Genomic DNA, 22,328 nt, shown 5'->3' with positions numbered 1-22,328 from the left:
GTTAACAATCTGTTGTTGTAATTAGCTTGTAGAAAGTCTACAGGTTTTATCTACTACAAAGCACCTCAATTGTTATTTCTAATCTTTCTGGGATCAAATATTCTCATTTGATTTTTAATAATGAAAACATTTCTTAGAATTTTAGTTGCAAACTTCCCCACCAATTGCATCCCAATTTCCTAGAGCCATACATCTTTGTTGTGTTTTTGCAGCATCCATTGTTCAAAACGACTCTAAAAAACCCAGTCCATACTCATCAGTTCCATTATCTCTGAATTTCTTATATTTATCAATCTTTTCTGCCAAATCTATAATGTTCAAAGCAGATTATTTTTTCATGTATGGCAGCCACAAATCAGATTCCAATTCATCAAACTGCAAATTAAGTCCTATTCTGCTTTTGGGTATCATCCTGGGTTTGATTTAAAATTGTTAACAAATTTTTCATTTATATCCTCAAAAAACCCTGTAAGCTAGCAATCATTCTTTTTTCAAAAGTTTTCCAAAAAGCTTTATCTCAATTTGAAAAATACACCCTTTCTACCAAGAACAAGAGAAACAGATATATTATGATAAAGTGTCCAAAGAGAGAAGTTAAAATTTTACTCAAAGTGAAAAGCAATCAAAAGAAAAGGGATTTCCCATGTTTCTTTGTTTTTTTTTAAAAGCTGGTAAGAATAAAATCCTTATTATATAATCCAATATAGTGTAAGTCCAATTGGATGATTTTTACTACTTGGGAATGAATTCTTACTGACAACCTTCTTAAGGAAAGTAAAGGTATTTTATAGTTCAATGGTAAACAATGAGAGAAACAAAGAAAAAAATGTAAAATTCAGCAAAAGGTACAAGATAGATCAACAATCAACTAGTCTATTAAAATATACAAAAAATAGAGGAATTTTAAAAATGCAATTAAAACCAAGGTGTGCTTTAAAAAACAAAGCTGAAGGGGAAAGATGGTAAAACACTCAATCTTCTGATCACTCTTTTACCAAGAATTGCGATCTTCAAGATCTCTCTCCTCCAAAGCTGCACGAATGTTCAAAGTTCTTGGATCCTTCCTAGTTATTCCCATTCAATTCTAGGGAGCAAAGCTGCCAAATAACTGGCAGAAAAATCAGCTTTCTACCAGAAAATGTAGGGAGAAGAATGAAAAGGCTGTAAAAAAAGAAGAAGGCTGATTTGCAAAAAGCATGGTTTATTAAGAAAAATTCTTGCAATTTGACATTTTACCAAGTGAGTTCAGAAGTATATATACAGTACAATTTCTACAAATATACAGGGTCTCTCAACTTACAACCCAAAATTTCTGTTACTAAAGCTAGATAGTTTATAAATGCATTTTGCCCCATGTTACAATCTTTCTTGTCAGTTGGTAAGTGAATTATTGCAGTTGTTAAGTTAGTAACACTAATAGCAGTAGGAATAGCACTTGCATTGGCATCTCGAAAGACCATGGTATCATGCTCTGGATTCCCCAGAGCATGAAACCTTTTAAAACTTGTTGTGTGCAGCAATGGTACAGAACAAAAGATGTTAATTCCAACATACAGTATTATAAATATTGCAACTTCGATAAAGAGTGTGAAAAAGGCAGTGCTGTAATCTGCTGCATTTAAACAGAACTTTTTAATTACCTGAGAGATAAGAAGACTTTTCTCATCCTTCACTCCTCTAGCCCAGTGTTTCCCAACCAGTGTGCCGCGAGACATGGTCAGGTGTGCCGCAAAGAAGGAAGCTCAGCTTCTGGTCTCACAACTTTTTGCTGAGAGTGCGAAGAGCAAAAAGTTGTGAGACCGGAAGCTGAGCTTCCTTCTTTGCGCCTTACAAGAGAAAGAGAGAGAGAAAGAAATAGAGATAGCAAGAGAGGGAGAGAGAGAAAGAGAGAGGGAGAGGGGGGAGAGAGAAAGAGAGAGAGAAAGAAAGAGAGAGATAGCAAGAAAGAGAGAGAGAGAAAGAGAGGGGGGGGAGAGAGAAAGCAAAAGAGAGAGAATGAAAGAGAGAGATAGCAAGAAAGAGAGAGAAAGAGAAAGAGAGAGGGAGAGAGAGAAAGACAGCAAGAGAGAGAGAGAGAGAGAGAGAGACAGCAAGAGAGAGAGAGAGAGAAAGGGGGTGGAAGGAGGGTGAGGGAAAGACATAGAGGGAGGGAAGGAGAGAGAAAGAAAGTAAAAAAGAGGAAGGAAGGGAGAAACAAAGAGGGATGCACAGAGAGGGAAAGAAATAGGAAGGAAGGGCGAGAAAGAGGGAGAGATATTTTTTTTGTCCAAACTTTTTTTTAGCGGCCCCCCGCCCAATGTTCCCCAGGATTTTGTAAATGTGAATAATGTGCCGCGGCTCAAAAAAGGTTGGGAAACACTCCTCTAGCCTGCCTCGGCAAACTCCAACAACTCCTAGGAAACATTGCTTCCAGAACCCTTGAGGGAGCTGCTGAGGGCAGCTCGCTGATTCTTTCATTTGTAGACAGATTCATTGAACCAAGTCTTGATATTCTTACCCACTACATGAGAAGAAACTGATGGTTGCCATGCTCAGTGGGTTTGGAGACTATTGCTTTGTGAGCAGCAGCATTGCAGGGATACGAGGAGATACTTCTAGTCTGGCATTCGTGTTAGGCTCCAAATTTAGTCATAACTTTGAGCCTCTCTTGAATGGTAGCACTTTACAAAAGAGTTAACAGAGCAGAGCTGGTGAAAGCTCAATTTTGTACTCTTGGCATCCTCATCAGCTGGTTGTAATTTTGTTGCTAGGTTTCTTTGACTATCACATTAAAATCGGTTAAGGCAAGGGAGGTGAGGTAAGGTGTTAATCTGCTACTGATGTACAAAATGTAGATCAGATGAGGAAATCTGGACATCTGACATACAGTTTTCTCTCACATACCATGGGAACACAGCCCTAACATACACAGAGTTGGCCTTCTCCAGATCCCGTCAGCTAAGCAATGTCGGCTGGCGGGACCTAAGGGAAGAGCCTTCTCTGTGGCAGCCCCGGCCCTCTGGAATCAACTCCCTCCAGATATCTGCACTGCTCCCACCCTTCTGGCCTTTCACAAGGTCCTAAAAACTTACTTTTGCCTGCAAGCCTGGAGCCATTGAGCATTAACATCTCACTCTGGCCGATGATATGAATATAAGACTGTGGTTAGAATGAATGTGGGGTTTTAGCACTAGTTTTATATTTGGGTTTCCCTTTGCTGTATTTTGTATTTCATTCCTATTTTTGTAAGATGCCCTGAATCTATGGAGAAAGACAGCATAGAGATCCAAAACAAACAATCAAACAAACAAATACAGCAAGGGGGAAAGGCTGGAGGAGAAACAACTTCCTTGACAACAAATATAAACTTTCCTATTCCCCACATAATTATGTTTTTAGGGGTGGGATGGTGAGAAATCCAGGGATTGTGCATTACATTGTTTGTTATATTTAAATGTGAATGAAGTCTCATCATTCACATGACATTATTACATTGTTTGAATGTCAGATTCAAGGAAATTCTAATAGCAGCATAAATTTGTCCTCCGAATAAGCAGATAGAATACCCTCAATAAAATGCTGCTATGAAGTTCTCCTGTTTAGTCTTTCAGCTGCTCCCTCTTTTATTTATTTGTTTGTTTGTTTGTTTGTTTGTATGCTGCCCCTCTCCGTAGACTCGGGGCGGCTAACAACAGTAACAAAAAACAACGTCTTTTCCGTTCTCCCCGTCTGTCCTATTGAATTTCCTTAGAATTCTATTGTTTCTCTCCACTGCCCAATTAGTGGATGTTTCAGAGAGGGTCTCCACTTCATCAGATTATTTTCAAACATTTGATAATCTTTTGTGTAAGCAATTTAAACCACATGTTGGAAGAACTTGAGGAATTGAGTCATTGTTAATATGCAATGTGGCTGTTACAGTGGTATCCATTTTATTTCATACATGTTGTTCTGAAAGACTTGCTATTTTTGTAGATATCCATGTTCTTAAGTATATAACGGGGATTTTGAAATAAACTAAAGGATAACAAAATAAACGGTTTATTTCATTTTTATGATTCTAGGCTGCTTTCCAGTTACAAGCACGGAAGGAAATAGAAGACTAATCTGAATAATTTATTTCCTTGTTTGAATAAATAGATTTAAATACGAATAATTCTACAACATAAGATATGTGTGTGTGTATAGCAGATTCCTGCTAAGTGTGAATTTTGTTATATGTGAATTTGCCTACTCAAATTTGTTTGCAACTGCAAATTAATACTTGTGGTGCTTTCATCCTCATGCAGATCAGTGGAAAATTTAAATCTCTTGATAGGCCTGTTTCCAGTTGTGGTTTCTATATTTGCTATTGTTTATGGCGATAGCATAGAACGGAACTAACACAAAAGATACTGCAAAGGAGAAAATTGCATGTTGTTACCTACGTACCTATACCCACACGTACATTTAGTTTTTATAAGTAGTTTCACTTTTTTTCTCTCTTTTGAACATCATTTTAAAATAGGGTTTGAACAGTTCCCAGTGCAATTCTTTCAAACCAATATTGGCTGCTTAAATTGGCCACTGATATCCCAGTTCCAATTAAATGCAGAAGTATTTCTCCTGCATATCATTCATATGACAGGTTTGACTGGTGTTATACTGAAGGACCCATTTAGTTAAAGACTATTCTTTTTGCAGATATTTTTCAGGGCAGTGACCAAACTAATTGAATCACATCCCTCTATCCTAATTTTTCAGAAGTTCAACACTTAACCTATGTAATCACAAAACATTGATACTGTACAGTATTGTGTTATTGCAATTTCTTTAAGCCTTATTTCCTGCGTGTATCTTGCATATCTGCATTATTTATAAATTTTATTAAGTGTTTTGAAAGCCACTCTATCAACAAATGATGTTCGTCAATTGTTTTTGAAGAGGATCTTGACATATTGGGGGGGGGGGGGTGTCATGACTTGTGTGATACTTGGATTAAAGTGAGGGAAAGGTGCACATAGTCAACCTCACACTCTCCTCCCAGATTCCATCTTAATGTTAAAACTGAATATAGATGGCAGGCTTTTCTAATCATCGGAGGGCATTTTAACTTTTCTTTTGCTAAATGGTTATGCAGAATCAGTTTGCAAGAATACATACATACGTCCCAGAATTACATTGTGTTCAGTAATTTATTCCAGACACAAAGACTGCATTTAGTAATGAGTATTTGTTAATGGAAAAAAATTGGCCAAAGGAAGAGCAAATATATGGTATACAGTGTTCCCTCGATTTCCGCGGGGGATGCGTTCCGAGACCGCCCGCAAAAGTTGAATTTCCGCGAAGTAGGGATGCGGGAGTAAATACACCATTTTTGGCTATGGACAGTATCACAAGCCTTCCCTTAACATTTTAACCCCCTAAATTACCATTTCCCATTCCCTTAACGACCATTTACTCACCATTATTACTGGTACTCACCATTGAATAAGACACTTAGTGATCCTGATATTTATAAACATAATTATTTATTAACAATAATTATTTTTTTTTGTTATTTATTTGCAAAAATTATTAGTTTGGCGGTGACATATGACGTCATTGGGTGGGAAAAACCGTGGTATAGGAAAAAAACCGCGAAGTATTTTTTAATTAATTTTTTTTTTTAAACCGTGGTATAGGCTATTCGCAAAGTTCGAACCCGCGAAAATCGAGGGAACACTGTATTGGAAGTAATTTAACAGAACCCAGTCTTGAAACAATTGAAAGACCAGAGTCCAATAGATCCGGTATAGAATAGCAAGTATCACTCAAAAATTGTCAGAAAAATGATAAGAATTGTCAACTCTTGGTAATTTTATATTTTGTATAAGAAGTATCAACATTTTGATGCATAATATAAAAACTCTATACAGTGGTACCTCTACCTACAAATGCCTCTACTTACGAACTTTTCTAGGTAAGAACCGGGTGTTCAAGGCTTTTTTGGCTCTTCTCAATAACCATTTTCCACCTACAAACCTGACCCTCTGAAACTAACCGGAAAAGGCAGGGAGAAGCCTCCGTGGGTCTCTCTAGGAATCTCCTGGGAGGAAACAGGGCCAGAAAATGCAGGGAGAAGCCTCTGTGGGGCCTCTCTAGCAATCTCCGGGGAGGAAAGAGGGCTGGAAAAGGCAGGGAGAAGCCTCCGTGGGGCCTCTCTAGGAATCTAGGAATCCTCTAGGGAGGAAACTAGGCCTCCATCCCCCTGTGGTTTCCCCAATCACACACATTATTTGCTTTTACATTGATTCCTATGGGAAAAATTGCTTCTTCTTACAAACTTTTCTACTTAAGAACCTGGTCATAAAACGAACTAAATTTGTAAGTAGAGGTATCACTGTACATTTAAATAACATCAAATGATAACAAGCAAAAACAGTGGCAAATTTAATACCAGTAGAGATCACTGCTTTTAGTCCAAAATACTTTCTTTGAAAAGCAGGTAAAAACCCTAGTTATATAGTTACCAGCTAGATTTTAAACTTATCCATTTTTCTACCAACTTTTATTACTCAATATTAGAAAGCAAAACATTGCATCTCAACAGTAATCATAACAGAAATCTAACACCAAGAGTAGAAAAGTCCTGCACAAAGAAAGAATTGCAGCTTCATGAAAACATTTAGAATTTGGGATGATTACTTGTTACAGTCAGCAAGACATCCCTAAAAGGATGGGTTTTTTGATAATATATTAGAACTGTTTTAATGTCCTTAATTTCTATCACAGTGCAATAAAAATGGCCTAGGCCTGTTTCATACTTAATATGTGACAAATGGGAGTTTCTTCCATATAAATTTATTTTGTTGAAAAAGAGCTATAGCAATATGTAGAGGTGTGTGTATGTAAAATTTTGTCCTCTCAATGGAAAATCCCTGGAGGCCACCTGTCTTTCTGCAGTATTTATGCTAAAAACAGTAATGGTTGTAAGACAGAAACATAAGTTTGTTATCTGGATAAAGCAGAATTTCTGAGGTAATATGGAGTCCTTGCTGCTCCCTAGAGTTTGGTTGTTTGCTTGCAAACATTACTTTACCCAACTATTGAAAGTATCATCTGATAATGTTAACACCAATGCTACTATTTGAGTAATGAAAAGTGTGCAAATTAACAACAAAGCTCAGAGAACACCAAGGAGTCTACAGTTCAACCTTGAGCTACACATATTCTCTTCTATTTTAACTGTAATTCTGGCAGAAAAGCAGCTAATTCATTTGACCCAGTGGTTGCGGCCCTTCCAAATGATGATTTGTTACAAAACTGAGAAGAGGCAACTCAATCATTGTCCTAGCTATACCACGTTTACTGTAACCTGTCTGAATTTTAAAAACAAGCAGCCCTTCTATCCTTTGGGGGGGAAATTAAGTGGTGCTTTTTCACTATCAGTCCTTTTCAACATTTATTTTCATAATAAACTGTAGCAGCATGAGGTCATGCAGAAGATTTTTCTTTGCACTTTTTAAATTTAGAGCATCTTCTCTTCTCTTTTCAGCTAACATACCATTCCCAGGCGCTTATATCCTGATCTGGTGGAGAAAAGCATCAGGATTATTACCGCAATGTTCTAGAGCAGTGATTTTCAACCTTTTTTGAGCTGCGGCACATTTTTTACATTTACAAAACCATGGGGCACAGTTGGGGGAGGGCTAAAAAAAGCTTGGACAAAAAAATTCTCTCTTTTCCTCCCTTTCGCTCTATTTCTCTCTCCCTCTTTCTCTCCCTTCCTCTTTTTTCTCTTTTCCTTCTTTCCTCTTTTTTGCTCTCTTTCCCTCCCTACCTCCCTCTATGTCTTTCTCTCTCCCACCTTACCTCCCTCCCTCCCTCTCTCTCTCTTGCTTTCTTTCTTGCTCTCTCTTTCTTTCTTTCTCTCTTGTTCTTTCTCTTGCTTTCTTTCTCTCTCTTGCTTTCTTTCTTTCTTGTTCTCTTTCTCTCTTGCTCTTTCTTTCTTTCTCTTGTTTTCTTTCTCTCGTTCTCTTTCTCTCTTGCTTTTTTTCTCTCTCTTGCTTTCTTTCTTGCTCTCTCTCTTGCTTGCTTTCTCTCTTTCTCTTTCTTTCTTTCTCTTGTTTTCTTTCTCTCTCTGAGCTTCGCGGCACACCTGACCATGTCTCGCGGCACACTAGTGTGCCACGGCACACTGGTTGAAAAACACTGTTCTAGAGTTATGATGAATAGTGATTCTGTTTTGATGACAATCCACGAGGCACACTCATTTATTTACTATATCTCGATCAGACTGATTTACCATTCTGAAACTGTTGATCAAGGCATCTCCTGGCTTTTTCAGAAGATCTGTCCATCTTTACTTTCAGCTAACTGTTAGTCCACCAGGATAGGAGACCCAGGCCGGGTTCACTGATAGATCCCTTAATGAAAAATTGAAACAATTAACATTTGAATTAATAGGTGTTAAATATATTTTGAGTTGACATTCACTCTCCAGGCCTATCCCTTTTTAACTGTTCAAAAAGTAAATGAATATCTACCAATACTTAGGTTCTAGACCAGTGGTTCCCAACCTTTTTTTGGCCATGCCCCATCTAAGCACCTTTAAAATCCTGATTCCCTCCCCCCCACCCCGTGACATATAATTCTTACTATTCAAAAAGTAAACTATTCACATGGAGGAAGCGTGAAAGGTCATTGACTTGGTTTAAACAAGGTTTCAATTGCCCTCTTTAAAAATCAAATTGCCCCCATGGGGCATGGGCTCCACGTTGGGAACCACTGTTCTAGACCAGTGTTTTTCAACCAGTGTGCCGTGGCACACTAGTGTGCCGCGAGACATGGTCAGGTGTGCCGTGAAGCTCAGCAAGAGAGAGAAAGAGAGAGAGCGAAAGAAAGCAAGAGAGAGAGAGAAAGCAAGAGAGAAAGAGAAAGAGAGAGAAAGCAAGAGAAAGAGAGAAAGAAAAAAGAGAGGGAGGGAAGGAGGGAGGGAGAAAGAGAGCAAAAAAGAGAGGAAGGAAGGAAGAGAGAAAGAGGGATGGAGAGAGAGAGGAAGGAAGGAAGAGAGAGAAAGAGGGAGAGAAATAGAGCGAAAGGGAAGAAGAGAGAGAATTTTTTTGTCCAAACTTTTTTTAGCCCCATTTCCCCCCCCTGCTGAATGTGCCCCATTATTTTGTATATGTAAAAAATGTGCCGCAGCTCAAAAAAGGTTGAAAATCCCTGTTCTAGACCATACATATTTCTTACAATCATAAACAAAAATATGTGTCTAGCTTTACATTGTATGAATGCAAAACATTTGACAAAATATTTTATTTATTTATTATTTATTTATTTATTAGATTTGTATGCCGCCCCTTTCCGTAGACTCGGGGCGGCTTACAACATAATAAAACAATTCATAACAAATCTAATAATTTACAATTTAAAATTTAAAGTAGTTAAGAAAACCCCATTTTTAAGCAGACATACCTACAAACATACCATACATAAATTATATAGGCCCGGGGGAGATATCTCAATTCCCCCATGCCTGACGACAAAGGTGGGTTTTGAGGAGTTTACGAAAGGCAAGGAGGGTAGGGGCAGTTCTAATCTCTGGGGGGAGCTGGTTCCAGAGAGTAGGGGCCGCCACAGAGAAGGCTCTTCCCCTGGGGCCCGCCAAACGACATTGTTTAGTTGATGGGACCCGGAGAAGGCCGACTCTGTGGGACCTAATCGGTCGCTGGTTGTTCAATTCCATATGTAATTCTATATTCTACTCTCTTTCCCTCCATTCTAAGAAGCAATCATAAACTACATAGAACACCTTCCCCCCAATTGCAGAATTGCAACTTGACTGCAGAATAGGAACAGTAGATTCACAGTGGAAACGGGGTGTTCTCCAGATACTTCAAACTGAAACATTCTGCACATCATTATAAAAGCAACTATAATTGGAAATTCTTCTCGCCCCATGACTAATTAAACAGAATTAGATCTGTTGATACTTGAAGGGCAGATCACCAGGAAATCTCAAGTTGTAGACAATATTAGGTGTGTGCAAGTGTCTGGGCATATTCCAGAAAAAAGCAATGTGTATTGCTGCCACCAAAACTATATAGATAATTTACCAGGCATTAAACTTGATTTGACACAGCCTTTCACTTTTATTTCTCTATTCAAGTATTGGTAAAGCTCTTTATTTTAAAAAGTTCCAAAGAAAAGTACATACCACAATAGTATAGGGTGCTTCTTTCTTCTGTGTCTCCTCAGCGCCACTGGATGTGGAAGGCTCTACAGAGCTTGGGCCTGTTGGGGATGTATCAATGAAATTTTCATCCACCACGCGGAAACGAATTTCTTCTCCCCTATCCATATACAGGTCATGAGCTCCTTCTTCAGTCTCATACTCCCAAACCCATACCTGTTCCGTTTCATCGCTGGGTACATGAAAAGGTTAAGGTAACAATGTGACAAAAAAAAGCCCCCAAAGAACTGTTCTCTAACATCCTATAGCAGGGGTAGGCAAAGTTGGCTCTTCTATGACTTGTGGACATCAACACCCAAAATTCATGAGCCAATCATACTAGCTCAGGAATTCTGGGAGTTGTAGTCCACATGTCATAGAAGAGCCAACTTTGCCTACCCCTGTCCTATAGGGTAGAGCAAGGAGTAATGGTTTTTGTTGCAGAAGGATAGATTCTGGTTGTTAATGGGACTGATAAGCATAGAAGATGGAGGACTCACATTCACTAGATATTTTCAAACAAGACTAGGCAACCAAGTTTTCCTGTGGATTCCATTTTGAATAGATGGGTATCAATGGCTTTGCCTACCTCTGTCCTATAGGATAGAGCACGGAGTAATAGTTTTTGTTGCAGAAGGATAGATTCTGGTTGTTAATGGGACTGATAAGCATAGGAGATGGAGGACTCACATTCACCAGATATTTTCAAACAAGACTCCGGGACCGCCTTCTGCCGCATGAATCCCAGCGACCTATTTGGTCCCACAGAGTTGGCCTTCTCCGGGTCCCGTCGACTAAACAATGTCGTTTGGCGGATCCCAGGGGAAAAGCCTTCTCTGTGGTGGCCCCGACCCTCTGGAACCAGCTCCCCCCTGTGATTAGAACTGCCCCCACTCTCCTTGCCTTTCGTAAACTCCTTAAAACCCACCTTTGCCGTCAGGCATGGGGGAATTGAGATATCTCCCCCGGGCCTAAACAATGTATGTATGGTACGTTTGTGTGTATGTCTGCTTTAATAACGGGTTTTTTAAATGTTTTTAAATTATTAGATTTGTCATGAATTGTTTTATTGTTGTTGTGAGCCTCCCCGACTCTACGGAGAGGGGCGGCATACAAATCTAATAAATAAATAAATAAAGACTAGGCAACCAAGTTTTCCTGTGGATTCCATATTTAATAGATTGGTATTAATGGCTTAAATAGTCTACCTGTAAGTTTTATGATACTAGGGTACTTCATTAAGACATATAATATGCAAAAAAAGTATGTTGTTAATGTCTCCCTAAATTCGTCTCTACTGCATTTTTACTAGAACAATTGTTGCTGATTTTACTAAAGCTAAGGCTTGAAATAAAATATTTTCTAACAAAGTAAACAAACTTTAAAAATATTAAGCAGAAATAAACCTGATTTGAAAAGTTTTGTAATTATTAATTAGCTTGGTCACACATTAAACCAGATGTTCAGACTGGATTTGGTATTTTTATCCACCTATCAAGTCCTTCCCAATGACTTGGAAAAGGCAGATATTGTTTGATGGTCTTTAAGGTATTATTCCTGGGTGTAAGCTGTTCCAAGTAAAGCTGCCTTTTGCAATTGATTAATGGTGACTTTTTAATGCCAATGGCGTTCAAGCCGTGCTCCATTTGTTTTAAAGTCCTACTCTAAATGCCGTTTATGTTTGGTACTATCTTTCCTTTCTTTTGCTATAGTCATTCTACTTCTATTTACAGGTCTTTTATTTGTGATCCCCGCTCCCAATTCTTCCTGTTACTGCCTATTATTATTCTATTGGATGTTCTGTTTTATAGAGCTACTTGAAGGATACAATTTGGCAGGCTGTTGTAGAGATTCTGGAGGAATGAGTATGTCATCAAAGAACCCAAGAGAAACTGTGGAAAGATCAATTAATGAAGTAGCCACTTAAATACAACATAACAGCACCTGCTTAATCCTGAGATTGCCCAATAATGTACTTGAGAAAAAAAGATAATACTCCTCTAAAAATAATATTGCAGTATTTAAACTTATCAGCTCTGGACAAATTCAAGAATAATACTTAAATACAGGTAGTCCTCATCTTACAGCCACAATTGAGCCCAAAATTTATGTTGCTAAGCAAGACATTTGTTAAGTGAATTTTGCCTTTTAATGAACATTCTTGCCACAATTGTTAAGTGAATCACTGCAGTCAGTAACATGGTTGTTAAGTGGAACTGGCTTCCCCATTGATTTTGATTGTCAGAATTTTGCAAAAGATGATACCATGACCCTAGGACACTGCAATCATCATACATAGGAGTCATTTGCTAAGCATCTTAATTTTGATCGCATGGCATAGAGGTGCTGCAACAGTTGTATGAAAAATGGCCATAAGTCACTTTTTCCATTGTTGTAACTTCAAACAGTCACTGAAGAAACTGTTGTAAGTCAGGGACTGTCTATATCTAGTTAAAACTGCTCACCTCTAATTTTTAAAGTGCATTTACAAAACAAAACTATATATCAATAAACACACCACTAATTGAATAATCATGTAATCTTTTCAACATTATACAGGTTACAGTGCTTACCACTTCTGAAAAGACAGGATTAAAGAGACATATTTTTATAATTTTGCACAAAACCCAATTAAAAACTATCAAATAATACAACAAATGCATTGATCTAATAAACAGATGTCAGTTTGATTCTGCTATGTCCAAGATTGTACATTGTAATTATTAGACTGATTTTAAATGACAGAAATAAAATTGCTGAAACAGTGGATAAGAAATTAATAAATTAGACAGGAATAAATTAGTTCCAGATTTGTTTTCAAACAAGAAATTCATCAAATCTTGATTACCTTGGTTACACACTGCAACATACTTTCCACTATTTTTTATTACTTTCTGGTACATCTTTGGAAAAAAATTGTAGTAACTATGCTTATTTTAAATAATTTAAAAAATAACTTACCATGTACACCTTCAAGACTGCAGCCTTTTATCTCTCCAACCAGAATTTCATCCAAAAATGGATGAAAAACAACATATCTAAAATGTACTAAAAAAGAAGCAAACATCATAAATCTGAAAAACTCAAGCTTACCTATAATTTATTTTATTACATACCACTGTTAGCTAATTTAAACACTGATTTTAATCAGTTAAATGTAACAGGTTTGAAAGAGCTAAAGTGTTTAACAGTCATCAAACTATCTTTAAATTTGTTCTAATCTACTGATACTGATCCATTGATGTTGTTAGACTATCCTGCAACTTTTCCATATCATATATGTATTTTGTAATTTCTATATTAGTTTCTTTTTCTTTTTAAAAAAAATAAACTAATTAAAACTAATACCAAATTAAAAATTAAATTAATTTTTAAATTTCTAAAGCATAGGTCTAATATATGAATCAATATCTTTCTTACTGTATTATGAATAAAGTAATTGGCATTGCCTATATTTATTTTGTAAATTGAAAACTAACCTATTAAATGCTCTTTTTAAAATGATATTTTTATTAAAATAGTAAAATGAGCTCCATTGGCAAGCTGAATGTCTACAGCAGTGTTTCCCAACCTTGGCAACTTGAAGATATCTGGACTTCATCTCCCAGAATTCCTCAACCAGCAAATGCTGGCTGGGCAATTCTGGGAGATGAAGTCCAGATACCTTCAAGTTGCCAAGGTTGGGAAACACTGGTCTACAGCATGTGCCAATTTGTTCAAGATTTCTCAAACATCAATATCTGCCTTAATAATGAAGAATTGCTTATTACTATATAACATATCATTTTATTTATTTATTAATTATTTGCTAATTCACTATCATACTAAGTTAACAAAAATCGAACTAGGCTATATTGCAGGTAAACAAACCATTAATTCTTTAGAATGGAACAACAGTAAATGGAATATATCATAAATACTTCTATTTTATATTAAGGAAAAATTCTATTAAAATAAAATGGAATTAAATATTTTTAATTAAATATTGGTTCTCAGTTTCTCCATAAATCTGAAGAGGTCAAATTTAGATATAGTTGTCAAACCTTTTGTGTGTGATGCACCATCTCCTGGAAATATGTAGGAATCCTCCAGCTTCGTAATGTCATATAGACAGATACAGAGGCCAACATTATAGACAACCTGAATATAGTAGAATGAGGAAGAAATGGGGGAGGTCCATAGAGCAACAAATTACAATTATTAGAATGTTCATGTGAGCATATGTTGAAAAGAAAAGCCACATAACTGAACCTACCTAATGAAGTGATTGTGTCATTTATATTTCTAAACATGTCAGCCAGGTAATTCTGAGAAGTGTGCAAAAATTAAAAACAAACCAACAAAACCCATGATAAACAATAAACAATCTCTGGAGCCAGAGATGAACAGAAAGAAACATGAATAGCCAGTCTTATTTTTCTTCATTTCCTTTTGCGCTGAACTGCAAATAATTTCTAAATTACTATTTCTATACTACTATGTATTAACAGCAAAAGAAATCTACTAAACAAGGTGATGAAAATTTGGAGGCTGTTTTTCAAACATACGTCTTAATGTCCTTTAGTGTTCAAACTATTATCGCTGATCACTGTTGCTTGCAGCTTATGGGAATCGTAACTTAAAATCAGGATCCCACAAGCCTGCCCATCCCTATTCTAGTAATTAACAACTGAGTTTCATAGGTTCTTCAAAATTCACAAATCTATTATGGCATAAGTTGCCATATAGTACTGTATAGTCTACTTCATCAAATATATGATCCTGAGATAGAAATATGCATTAATGATTTGATGAGGCTTTTAGAATCAATTAGTTTGAAGTCTAATAATTACCTTATTGGCCAACTTCTTATTTAACTCTTCAGTGATTGCGTCATTAAGCTTTCTTTCAAACTGCCATGGAGGAATTCTCACTGTATCTGTCATTTCTACTAACACAAACATGGTGGCCAGCAAAAGAACTATACCTAGATGTAAAAAAGAAGAAAGAACCGTAAAACCTTTAGGAAAATAATGAGCATGTTTATCACCTCAACTATTTCTGAGCTTTGATAACACTTTTATCCTTTGTTTATCCTTTGTTTATATTTTTTCTTACACTCGTCACAATGGCATTTTCTCAAATCAATATTAGATTACTATAATTAAGGAAAATGGTGCATTTCCAGAAGTCTAGTTGTGGTTTCATCAAGAGAATTGCCACCACTGGATTTCTGTTTATTTTAATACAATGGGGAACTCTATCCAGCAAAGCACTTGAAAGAAATTACCTGCGGAGAGGGGTGGCATACAAATCTAATAAATAATAATAATAATAATAATAATAATAATAATTTAGAAATTCTACTCTGCTAATCATATATAGAACCCAACTCCATTTAGAGATTAGTTGTGACATTAAGCTAACTATTTTTAATAAGTGACGAAACTTCCAACATGTAAGTCTTTGTAAAAATAAAAAACAAGCATAAAACAGAGCAATATAAAAATAATTTCTGAAAAAATAGTTCCAAAGTGAGAAAAATAGATTTCTAAAATTAAAAAGATTTTGGGGGAAATATCTATTTGCAGAACTGCAAAATATGCAGGTTAGGATAATTTTACTGTCCCTTTTGGTTTTAAAAACCAAAAATTATTTATAATATACCATGATAGCAAAAAAAACAACAAAATTCATTCCATTAAAGACTATTTAAATGGGAGGCACTGCAAACATCAATTTAAAAAGACTGCTTAAACTGACCAATGTATCATCCCCTTTAAAGCCCATTAATGAGGCACATTATGAGCTGATAAAGAAACATTTCCTGAAGATGAGTTTGCTCTCAAATGGTAGAGCCAAAAGTTATTGAGATTGAGAACTGCTGTTCTAGATCTTTGCTGTGTCCCGAATTTAAAAATCAGGATGAGTGGTGCCCCGAAGCAGGGAAACATTAAGTTCAAGTTGTCCCAAATATACTTTTTCAAAAGGCAACTGTAGTTTCTTTGTTTTTCTTTGCAGATGTTTTGCTTCTCAGCTTCTTCAGTTCCTTTTAAAGAAGAGATTGGACAATCGTTTATCTGAATGGTTATAGGGTTTCATGCCTGGGGTAGGTGTTGTTGGACTAGATACCGGGGTAGGCAAACTTGGCTCCTTTATGACTTGTGGACTTCAATTCCCAGAATTCCTACGCCAATCATGCTAGTGCAGGGATTCTGGGAGTTGAAGTCCACATGTCATAGAAAAGCCAACTTTGCCTACCCTGCACTAGAAGACCGCCAAGATCCCATTCCAGCTCTGCTATTCCACTCTATCGGAGAGCGGAAGAAGCTTCTTGGATGAAAAGCGAAACGTTTTCAAAGCAAAACAAGACAATAATCCAATTGCCAGCATCTTTGGGACAACCATGATGATTGAGACTCTCGATAGACATTAAGTTCAAGTTCTTGCTCGTACATAACACGTGGATACCGTTGCATGCAGGACAATCTTTCAAGCAATCCAACCAGACCGATCGAGGAGCTCAGGCAGAGGAGAAGACAGAACTACGGTCAGTGGCTTCGGCTCCCTCGTTCCTCTTGGTGTCCACTCATCCCCATCGTCGTATTCCGATCCCTGGGACAACAATGTCTTCTGGGTCACCGGTTCTCTCTTCGACCGCAATGGGGAGCAGAGCTGGGTTAGTTCCACGGAAGACTTTTATGCAAGAGACGGGCCAACCTCCAAACTTATCGACCATCAATCGCACGCCGGAGGTGGGCACCAGCTTGTCCCGGAAGTTGTTTCCAAAGTGACTACACACAAGCTATCATAGAGTTGGTGTAACGGAAAGAAAAGATAGGAAGCAAATCCATGCAGTCCGAGGAGTCCGCCCCCAGCAGGTGCACTCCAGTACGTTGGGGAATTGGTTTGGGGAATTAGGAAGTCCCGCTGTCTATTAGGAATTAGGAAGTCCCCCTGTCTATACCAGGGATGTCCAACCTTGGCAACTTTTAAGACTTGTGGATTTCAACTCCCAGAAATCCTCAGCCAGCAAAGAATTCTGAGAGTTGAAGTCCACAAGTCTTAAAAGTTGCCAGGGTTAGAGACCGCTGGTCTATACAGTATTTCTAACGGTTATTAGCCATGCTTCATGAAGCGGTGATTATATTATTTCGGTATGATTGGATAATAATATCAGCCTGCTTGTTTGAAGAATGTTCAGATTTAAATTCATTGCATTGTTTGTTTATTTTTGTATGTGTGTATTTACTTATTTATTTATTTATTGATTGATTGATTGGTTGGTTGGTTGGTTGATTGATTATTGATTGATTGTTTATTTGACCCCTATGACAATCATTAAGTGTTGTTCCAAATGATTCTTGACAAATGTATCTTTTTCTTTTATGTACACTGGAAGCATATGAACCAAGACAAATTCCTTGTGTGTCCAATCACACTTGGCCAATAAAGAATTTTGTTCCGTTCAGTTCTATTCTATTCTATTCTATTTTAATTATATTCTATTCTATTCTTTATTTATCTATTGTCAACTATGTATTGGTAGTATACAAGGCTATAATAATGTTTATATATATGATGTTGGTACTAATAATAGAGAAACTTTAGGATAGGGACAGTGGGCATGCTGGTGCACTTATGCATACCTTTTACTGGCCTCTTAGGAATCGGGTGAGGTCAACAGTAGGTCTAAGAGTGCAGTGAAGGGCTGCAAAAAATTTTACTACCACAATATGAGTGTGGCTTATTTTGTGGGTGTGGCTTGCCAGCCATATGACCAGGTGGGAGTGACTTGACGATCATGTGACTGGGGTGGCTTAAAGGTTATGTGACTGGCTTAATGGTGGCCAACTTGACATCACTCACATCAAGTGTTTGGGTTAGGGTTAGGGTGCCTGGCCTCTTCTCGCCTCAAAGAGGTACAATTTCCCTATCTATTTACTATTACTGAACATCCAAAATATAGTTTTTAATTCTATGTATACATGCCATATGTTAAAGGGTTAAATAAGGTTCAGGAGGGAAGTGTTTTTAATAGGAAAGTGAACACAAGAACAAGGGGACACAATCTGAAGTTAGTTGGGGGAAAGATCAAAGGCAACATCAGAAAATATTATTTTACTGAAAGAGTAGTAGATCCTTGGAACAAACTTCCAGCAGACGTGGTTGGTAAATCCACAGTAACTGAATTTAAACATGCCTGGGATAAACATATATCCATTGTAAGATAAAATACAGGAAATAGTATAAGGGCAGACTAGATGGACCATGAGGTCTTTTTCTGCCGTCAGTCTTCTATGTTTCTACATACATATTACACACAGGCAAACAAAAATATACATTATCTACTATATAATCTGTATGTGTATGTACACACATGCATACATGCACAGTTCTTCTAAAATTATACACACTCAACTTCATTTACTGTGATAGGAAAATCATACCCAGAGCCCAAAAGGGAAAAAAAGAAAAAAAATCAAATTTTTTCTACTAGTTCTGCATACTTGAACATACCTGTAGGAGCCCATCACTGTCTAAGGGTAAAGTTTTGGGAGTTAGATATTATTGGATAACATGTGCCTGAATTTCTTTGATTGAAAGTCTATTTACACCCATGTATTCTTTTATGTTAACCAGAGGGAAACTGATGTATAAAAATCCACGCCTTGTTTCAAACATTGTCCCCATTTCCCACCAAAAAAGAAACTAATCTCACGGGAACCGTGACAAGATGTTTCAATAACGTTGGTGAGCATTCATCAGGGCAATTCTACTTAATCTTAGTGGAGGGGTAGGCAAAGGTGTCTATGATTTTTGGACTTCAACTCCCAGAATTTCTGAGCCAATCATGCTAGCTCAGGAATTCTGGGAGTTGAAGTCCACATGTCATAGAAGAGCCAATTTTGCCTATCCTTGAGATTCTAGTTCATCAAGGTGTTGTCAAATTAGAATGTGTGCAAGGGAGAAATTTTCATGCTACTTTAACTATCTAAAGGAAAGATAGGTATAACTTGCTAATCAATCTATTGTTGATTTCTGATGTACTTTATTTATTTATTTGTTTGTTTATTATTTTATTTGTCAAAAATGTACAAACTATCAGGTTTTAGTATAAATTGGTTGATTGATTAATATATTGGGGTTTTAGCTGTAGTTTTTTTTAATGTATTAGATTTGTTTTATACGCTTTGTTTTTACACTGTATCCTGTGAGCCGCCCCGAGTTTTCGGAGAAGGGCGGCATACAAATCTAATAAAATAAATAAATAAATAAATAATAAAATAAACATGAACATAAGCAAAGTAGGTACAAGTAAATTTGGACAATACGACAATAGGACTTGGATGGTAGGCACAATGGTACACTTATGCACATCCCTTACAGACCTCTTAGGAATGGTCGATTGTAGACAGTCTAAGGTTAAATTTTAATAATAATAATAATAATAATAATAATAGCAACAATTAAAAATATGAAAAACAACAAGAAAAAATTAGCCAATATCAGGATCTTAAAATCAAACTACAACTCTGGCATCAATCAGTTCAGGTGGTCCCAGTGGTAATCGGCACATTGGGTGCTGTGACAAAATCATGACCTGTCAGTTGCAAAGGCCACCATACTTGGATCTGCGTGCATTGTATGAAAATACATTACATGGTCCCAGATGTTTGGGAAGTGTTCGACTTGTGGTATTGTGATACGAAATCCAACATATACATTCCATTTGCTGTGTACTACTGTTTTTTTGTGAATGAAATAATACTAATAAATAATAAAGTTTAATAATAAGCTTTCTTATCCATAATTTTGAACAAAATTATATATTCGTGGAGAAATCTGTATCAAGGGGCGTGCATAATAATAATAATAATAATAATAATAATAATAATAATAATTTATTAGATTTGTATGCCGCCCCTCTCCGCAGACTCGGAGTGGCTCAGTACAACAAAACACAGTACAAATCCAATGATTAAAAAACAATTTAAAACCCTTAATATAAAAACAATCATACATCCCAGGCAAACCATACATAAAATGGAAACGGCCGGGGGGAATCAATTTCTCCATGCCTGACGGCAGAGGTGGGTTTTAAGGAGTTTGCGAAAGGCAAGGAGGGTGGGGGCAATCCTAATCTCCGGGGGGAGTTGATTCCAGAGGGTCGGGACCGCCACAGAGAAGGCTCTTCCCCTGGGTCCCGCCAGACGACATTGTTTCGTCGACGGGACCCTGAGAAAGCCAACTTTGTGGGACCTAATCGGTCACTGGGATTTGTGCTGCAGAGTGCCTTTCGTCCCCTGTCCTAATGTTTCTCTTTTACTAGTATCATATATATAAATATTATATCTTTGTATATCACCATACCTACATGACAAAACTAACCAGCTAGCTAATTAGCTAACTAGCTAACTAACTGAATAACTAACTAGATAGATAGATAGATAGATAGATAGATAGATAGATAGATAAATAAATAAATAAATAAATGATTTCGGCCAATGAGTGAGATTTGCCCCACTACATTGCAATGCTCATTCAATTTCCCGCGTTTCTACCGTGTTGGGGCCGAACTACAATTCCCAGCATTCATTACTTCCAGGTCCTGATTTTCTGAATTGCTGGGCATGTGGCTGCTTAAAAAAATAAAATAAAATGAAAACGTCGATTTTTATTTAACGAGCCAAAGGGACCCTCTGTCAACCGTACTATGGAAAGCAAACGGAAGGTGGGATTCTTTTTGATACGCTAAGCATCCTAGCGGCGTGTCGGAAAATTAAGAGCGCTGCCGGGCAATCGCAGAGGTTGCCTTGCTTGGAGTCCCGGGCCTTCGGGCAGGAGGAGCGCCGGACTCGCGTGAGGAAGCGTCCAAGATGTCGGCGCCGTTGGCGGTAATTTCAGGTAGGGAGGCTGGGGTGCAAAGTGGAGGGCGAGAGAGGTAGGAAAAGCGGCGGTTTGGTTTCGGGCGTCTTTTTTTCCCTTGAAAGGAGGTACCGGTCGCGCCCGGTTTGCTCCTTATTTATGGAAAACTAGGAATCGTGTTAAGGCGATTTTCCTTTGAGATGAATGAGTTTCACTCCCTTTTTGCTTGGTTCATTTTTTTAAAAACTTAGCGGCTCAAAAGGGAGTAAAATATTTGCTTCCAGGAAGATGTGTAGGCTTGTTGTCCTTTAGATCTACACTTCAGCTTGATCTAAACTGTTTACAGCACCGAAAAAAAATAATCCCTTGGATCGAAGTCAAATTTATCTCGATCAGATTTTTTGATTAATGCGGTCGAGAAAGTGGGAACATTTACTTATAACACTGTACGTGGAAAACGACATAAATCAGTGCAAATAATGGACATCCAGAGCAGATCTAGAATTATTTTTTTTAAAGAGATTCTTCTGTGATGAAAATTCGAATTCTTAAACGTTCTTGGATCGGGAGAAATCCGAATTATTGTCTTTAGGTTGTTTTGATTGTCAGTGGAACGCGTGGGTTTCCCCCCCCCCTTGCCCCAATGCAGGTAGTCCTTGACTTACAACAGTTCATTTAGTTTTCCCTTCAAAATCACAATGGCAACGGAAAAGTGACTTATGATCATTTCCCCACACTTAGGGCCACTGCAGCATTCCTCATGGTTATGTGATCAAAATTGAAATGCTTGTCAACTCTTTATGACAGTTGTAGTGTCCCAGGGTCTCTGGATCACATTTTGCAACCTTCTGACAAGCAAAATCGATGGGGAAGCCATTCACTTAACTCCATGTTACTAACTTAATCACTGCAGTAATTCACTTAACAAGGTGGCAAGAAACTTTGTTAAATGGAGCAAAATTCATTTTAACAACTGTCTCACTTAGTATTTATGTATTTATTTATTCAATTTTTATGCCGCCCTTCTCCTTAGACTCAGGGCGGCTTACAACATGTTAGCAATAGCACTTTTTAGCAGAGCCAGCATATTGCCCCCACAATCCGGGTCCTCATTTTACCCACCTCGGAAGGATGGAAGACTGAGTCAACTTTGAGCCTGTGATGAGATTTGAACCGCTGACCTATAGATCTACAGTCAGCTTCAGTGGCCTGCAATACAGCACTCTACCTGCTGCGCCACCCCATAAATTTTGGGCTCAATTGTGATCATAAGTCGAGGACTAACTGTAGCTTCTTCTATTTGCAT

The 22,328-nt window shown here is 37.4% G+C and overlaps 2 protein-coding genes across 5 annotated transcripts in view; one reads left to right on the top strand and one right to left on the bottom strand.

Moving 5' to 3' along the window:
• Nucleotides 1-765: 765 nt before the first annotated feature.
• Nucleotides 766-16,927, bottom strand: POLR3H (RNA polymerase III subunit H). 4 transcript variants are annotated; one of them, XR_011559491.1, is made up of 8 exons: nt 16,625-16,927; nt 15,007-15,140; nt 14,218-14,314; nt 13,136-13,222; nt 12,003-12,066; nt 10,160-10,367; nt 8,246-8,366; nt 766-1,161 (listed from the first exon to the last, which is right to left on the bottom strand). XR_011559491.1 is itself a non-coding variant. In XM_070755925.1 (7 exons), the coding sequence occupies exons 2-7, from the start codon at nt 15,115-15,117 to the stop codon at nt 8,313-8,315; spliced, it is 621 nt and encodes a 206-aa protein (XP_070612026.1). In that variant the 5' UTR covers nt 15,118-15,140; nt 16,625-16,907; the 3' UTR covers nt 8,008-8,312. The 4 variants fall into 4 exon arrangements, 1 of the variants encoding a protein (XP_070612026.1); XR_011559490.1 differs by having other exon boundaries at nt 16,610-16,907; XR_011559492.1 differs by lacking the exon at nt 766-1,161 and adding an exon at nt 5,473-7,529 and having other exon boundaries at nt 16,625-16,893.
• A 3,866-nt stretch (nt 16,928-20,793) lies between these two features.
• Nucleotides 20,794-22,328, top strand: part of NUP205 (nucleoporin 205) — a 66,115-nt gene continuing 64,580 nt past the window's right edge. The window contains exon 1 of the mRNA XM_070755924.1: nt 20,794-21,061. Coding sequence (XP_070612025.1) covers nt 21,034-21,061 — 28 coding nt within the window. The 5' untranslated portion in view covers nt 20,794-21,033. The remainder of the gene's footprint in view (nt 21,062-22,328) is intronic.

Source organism: Erythrolamprus reginae, chromosome 6 (assembly GCF_031021105.1).
Source record: "Erythrolamprus reginae isolate rEryReg1 chromosome 6, rEryReg1.hap1, whole genome shotgun sequence".
NCBI lineage: Eukaryota > Metazoa > Chordata > Lepidosauria > Squamata > Dipsadidae > Erythrolamprus > Erythrolamprus reginae.
This window is presented reverse-complemented; position numbering and strand designations above follow the sequence as displayed.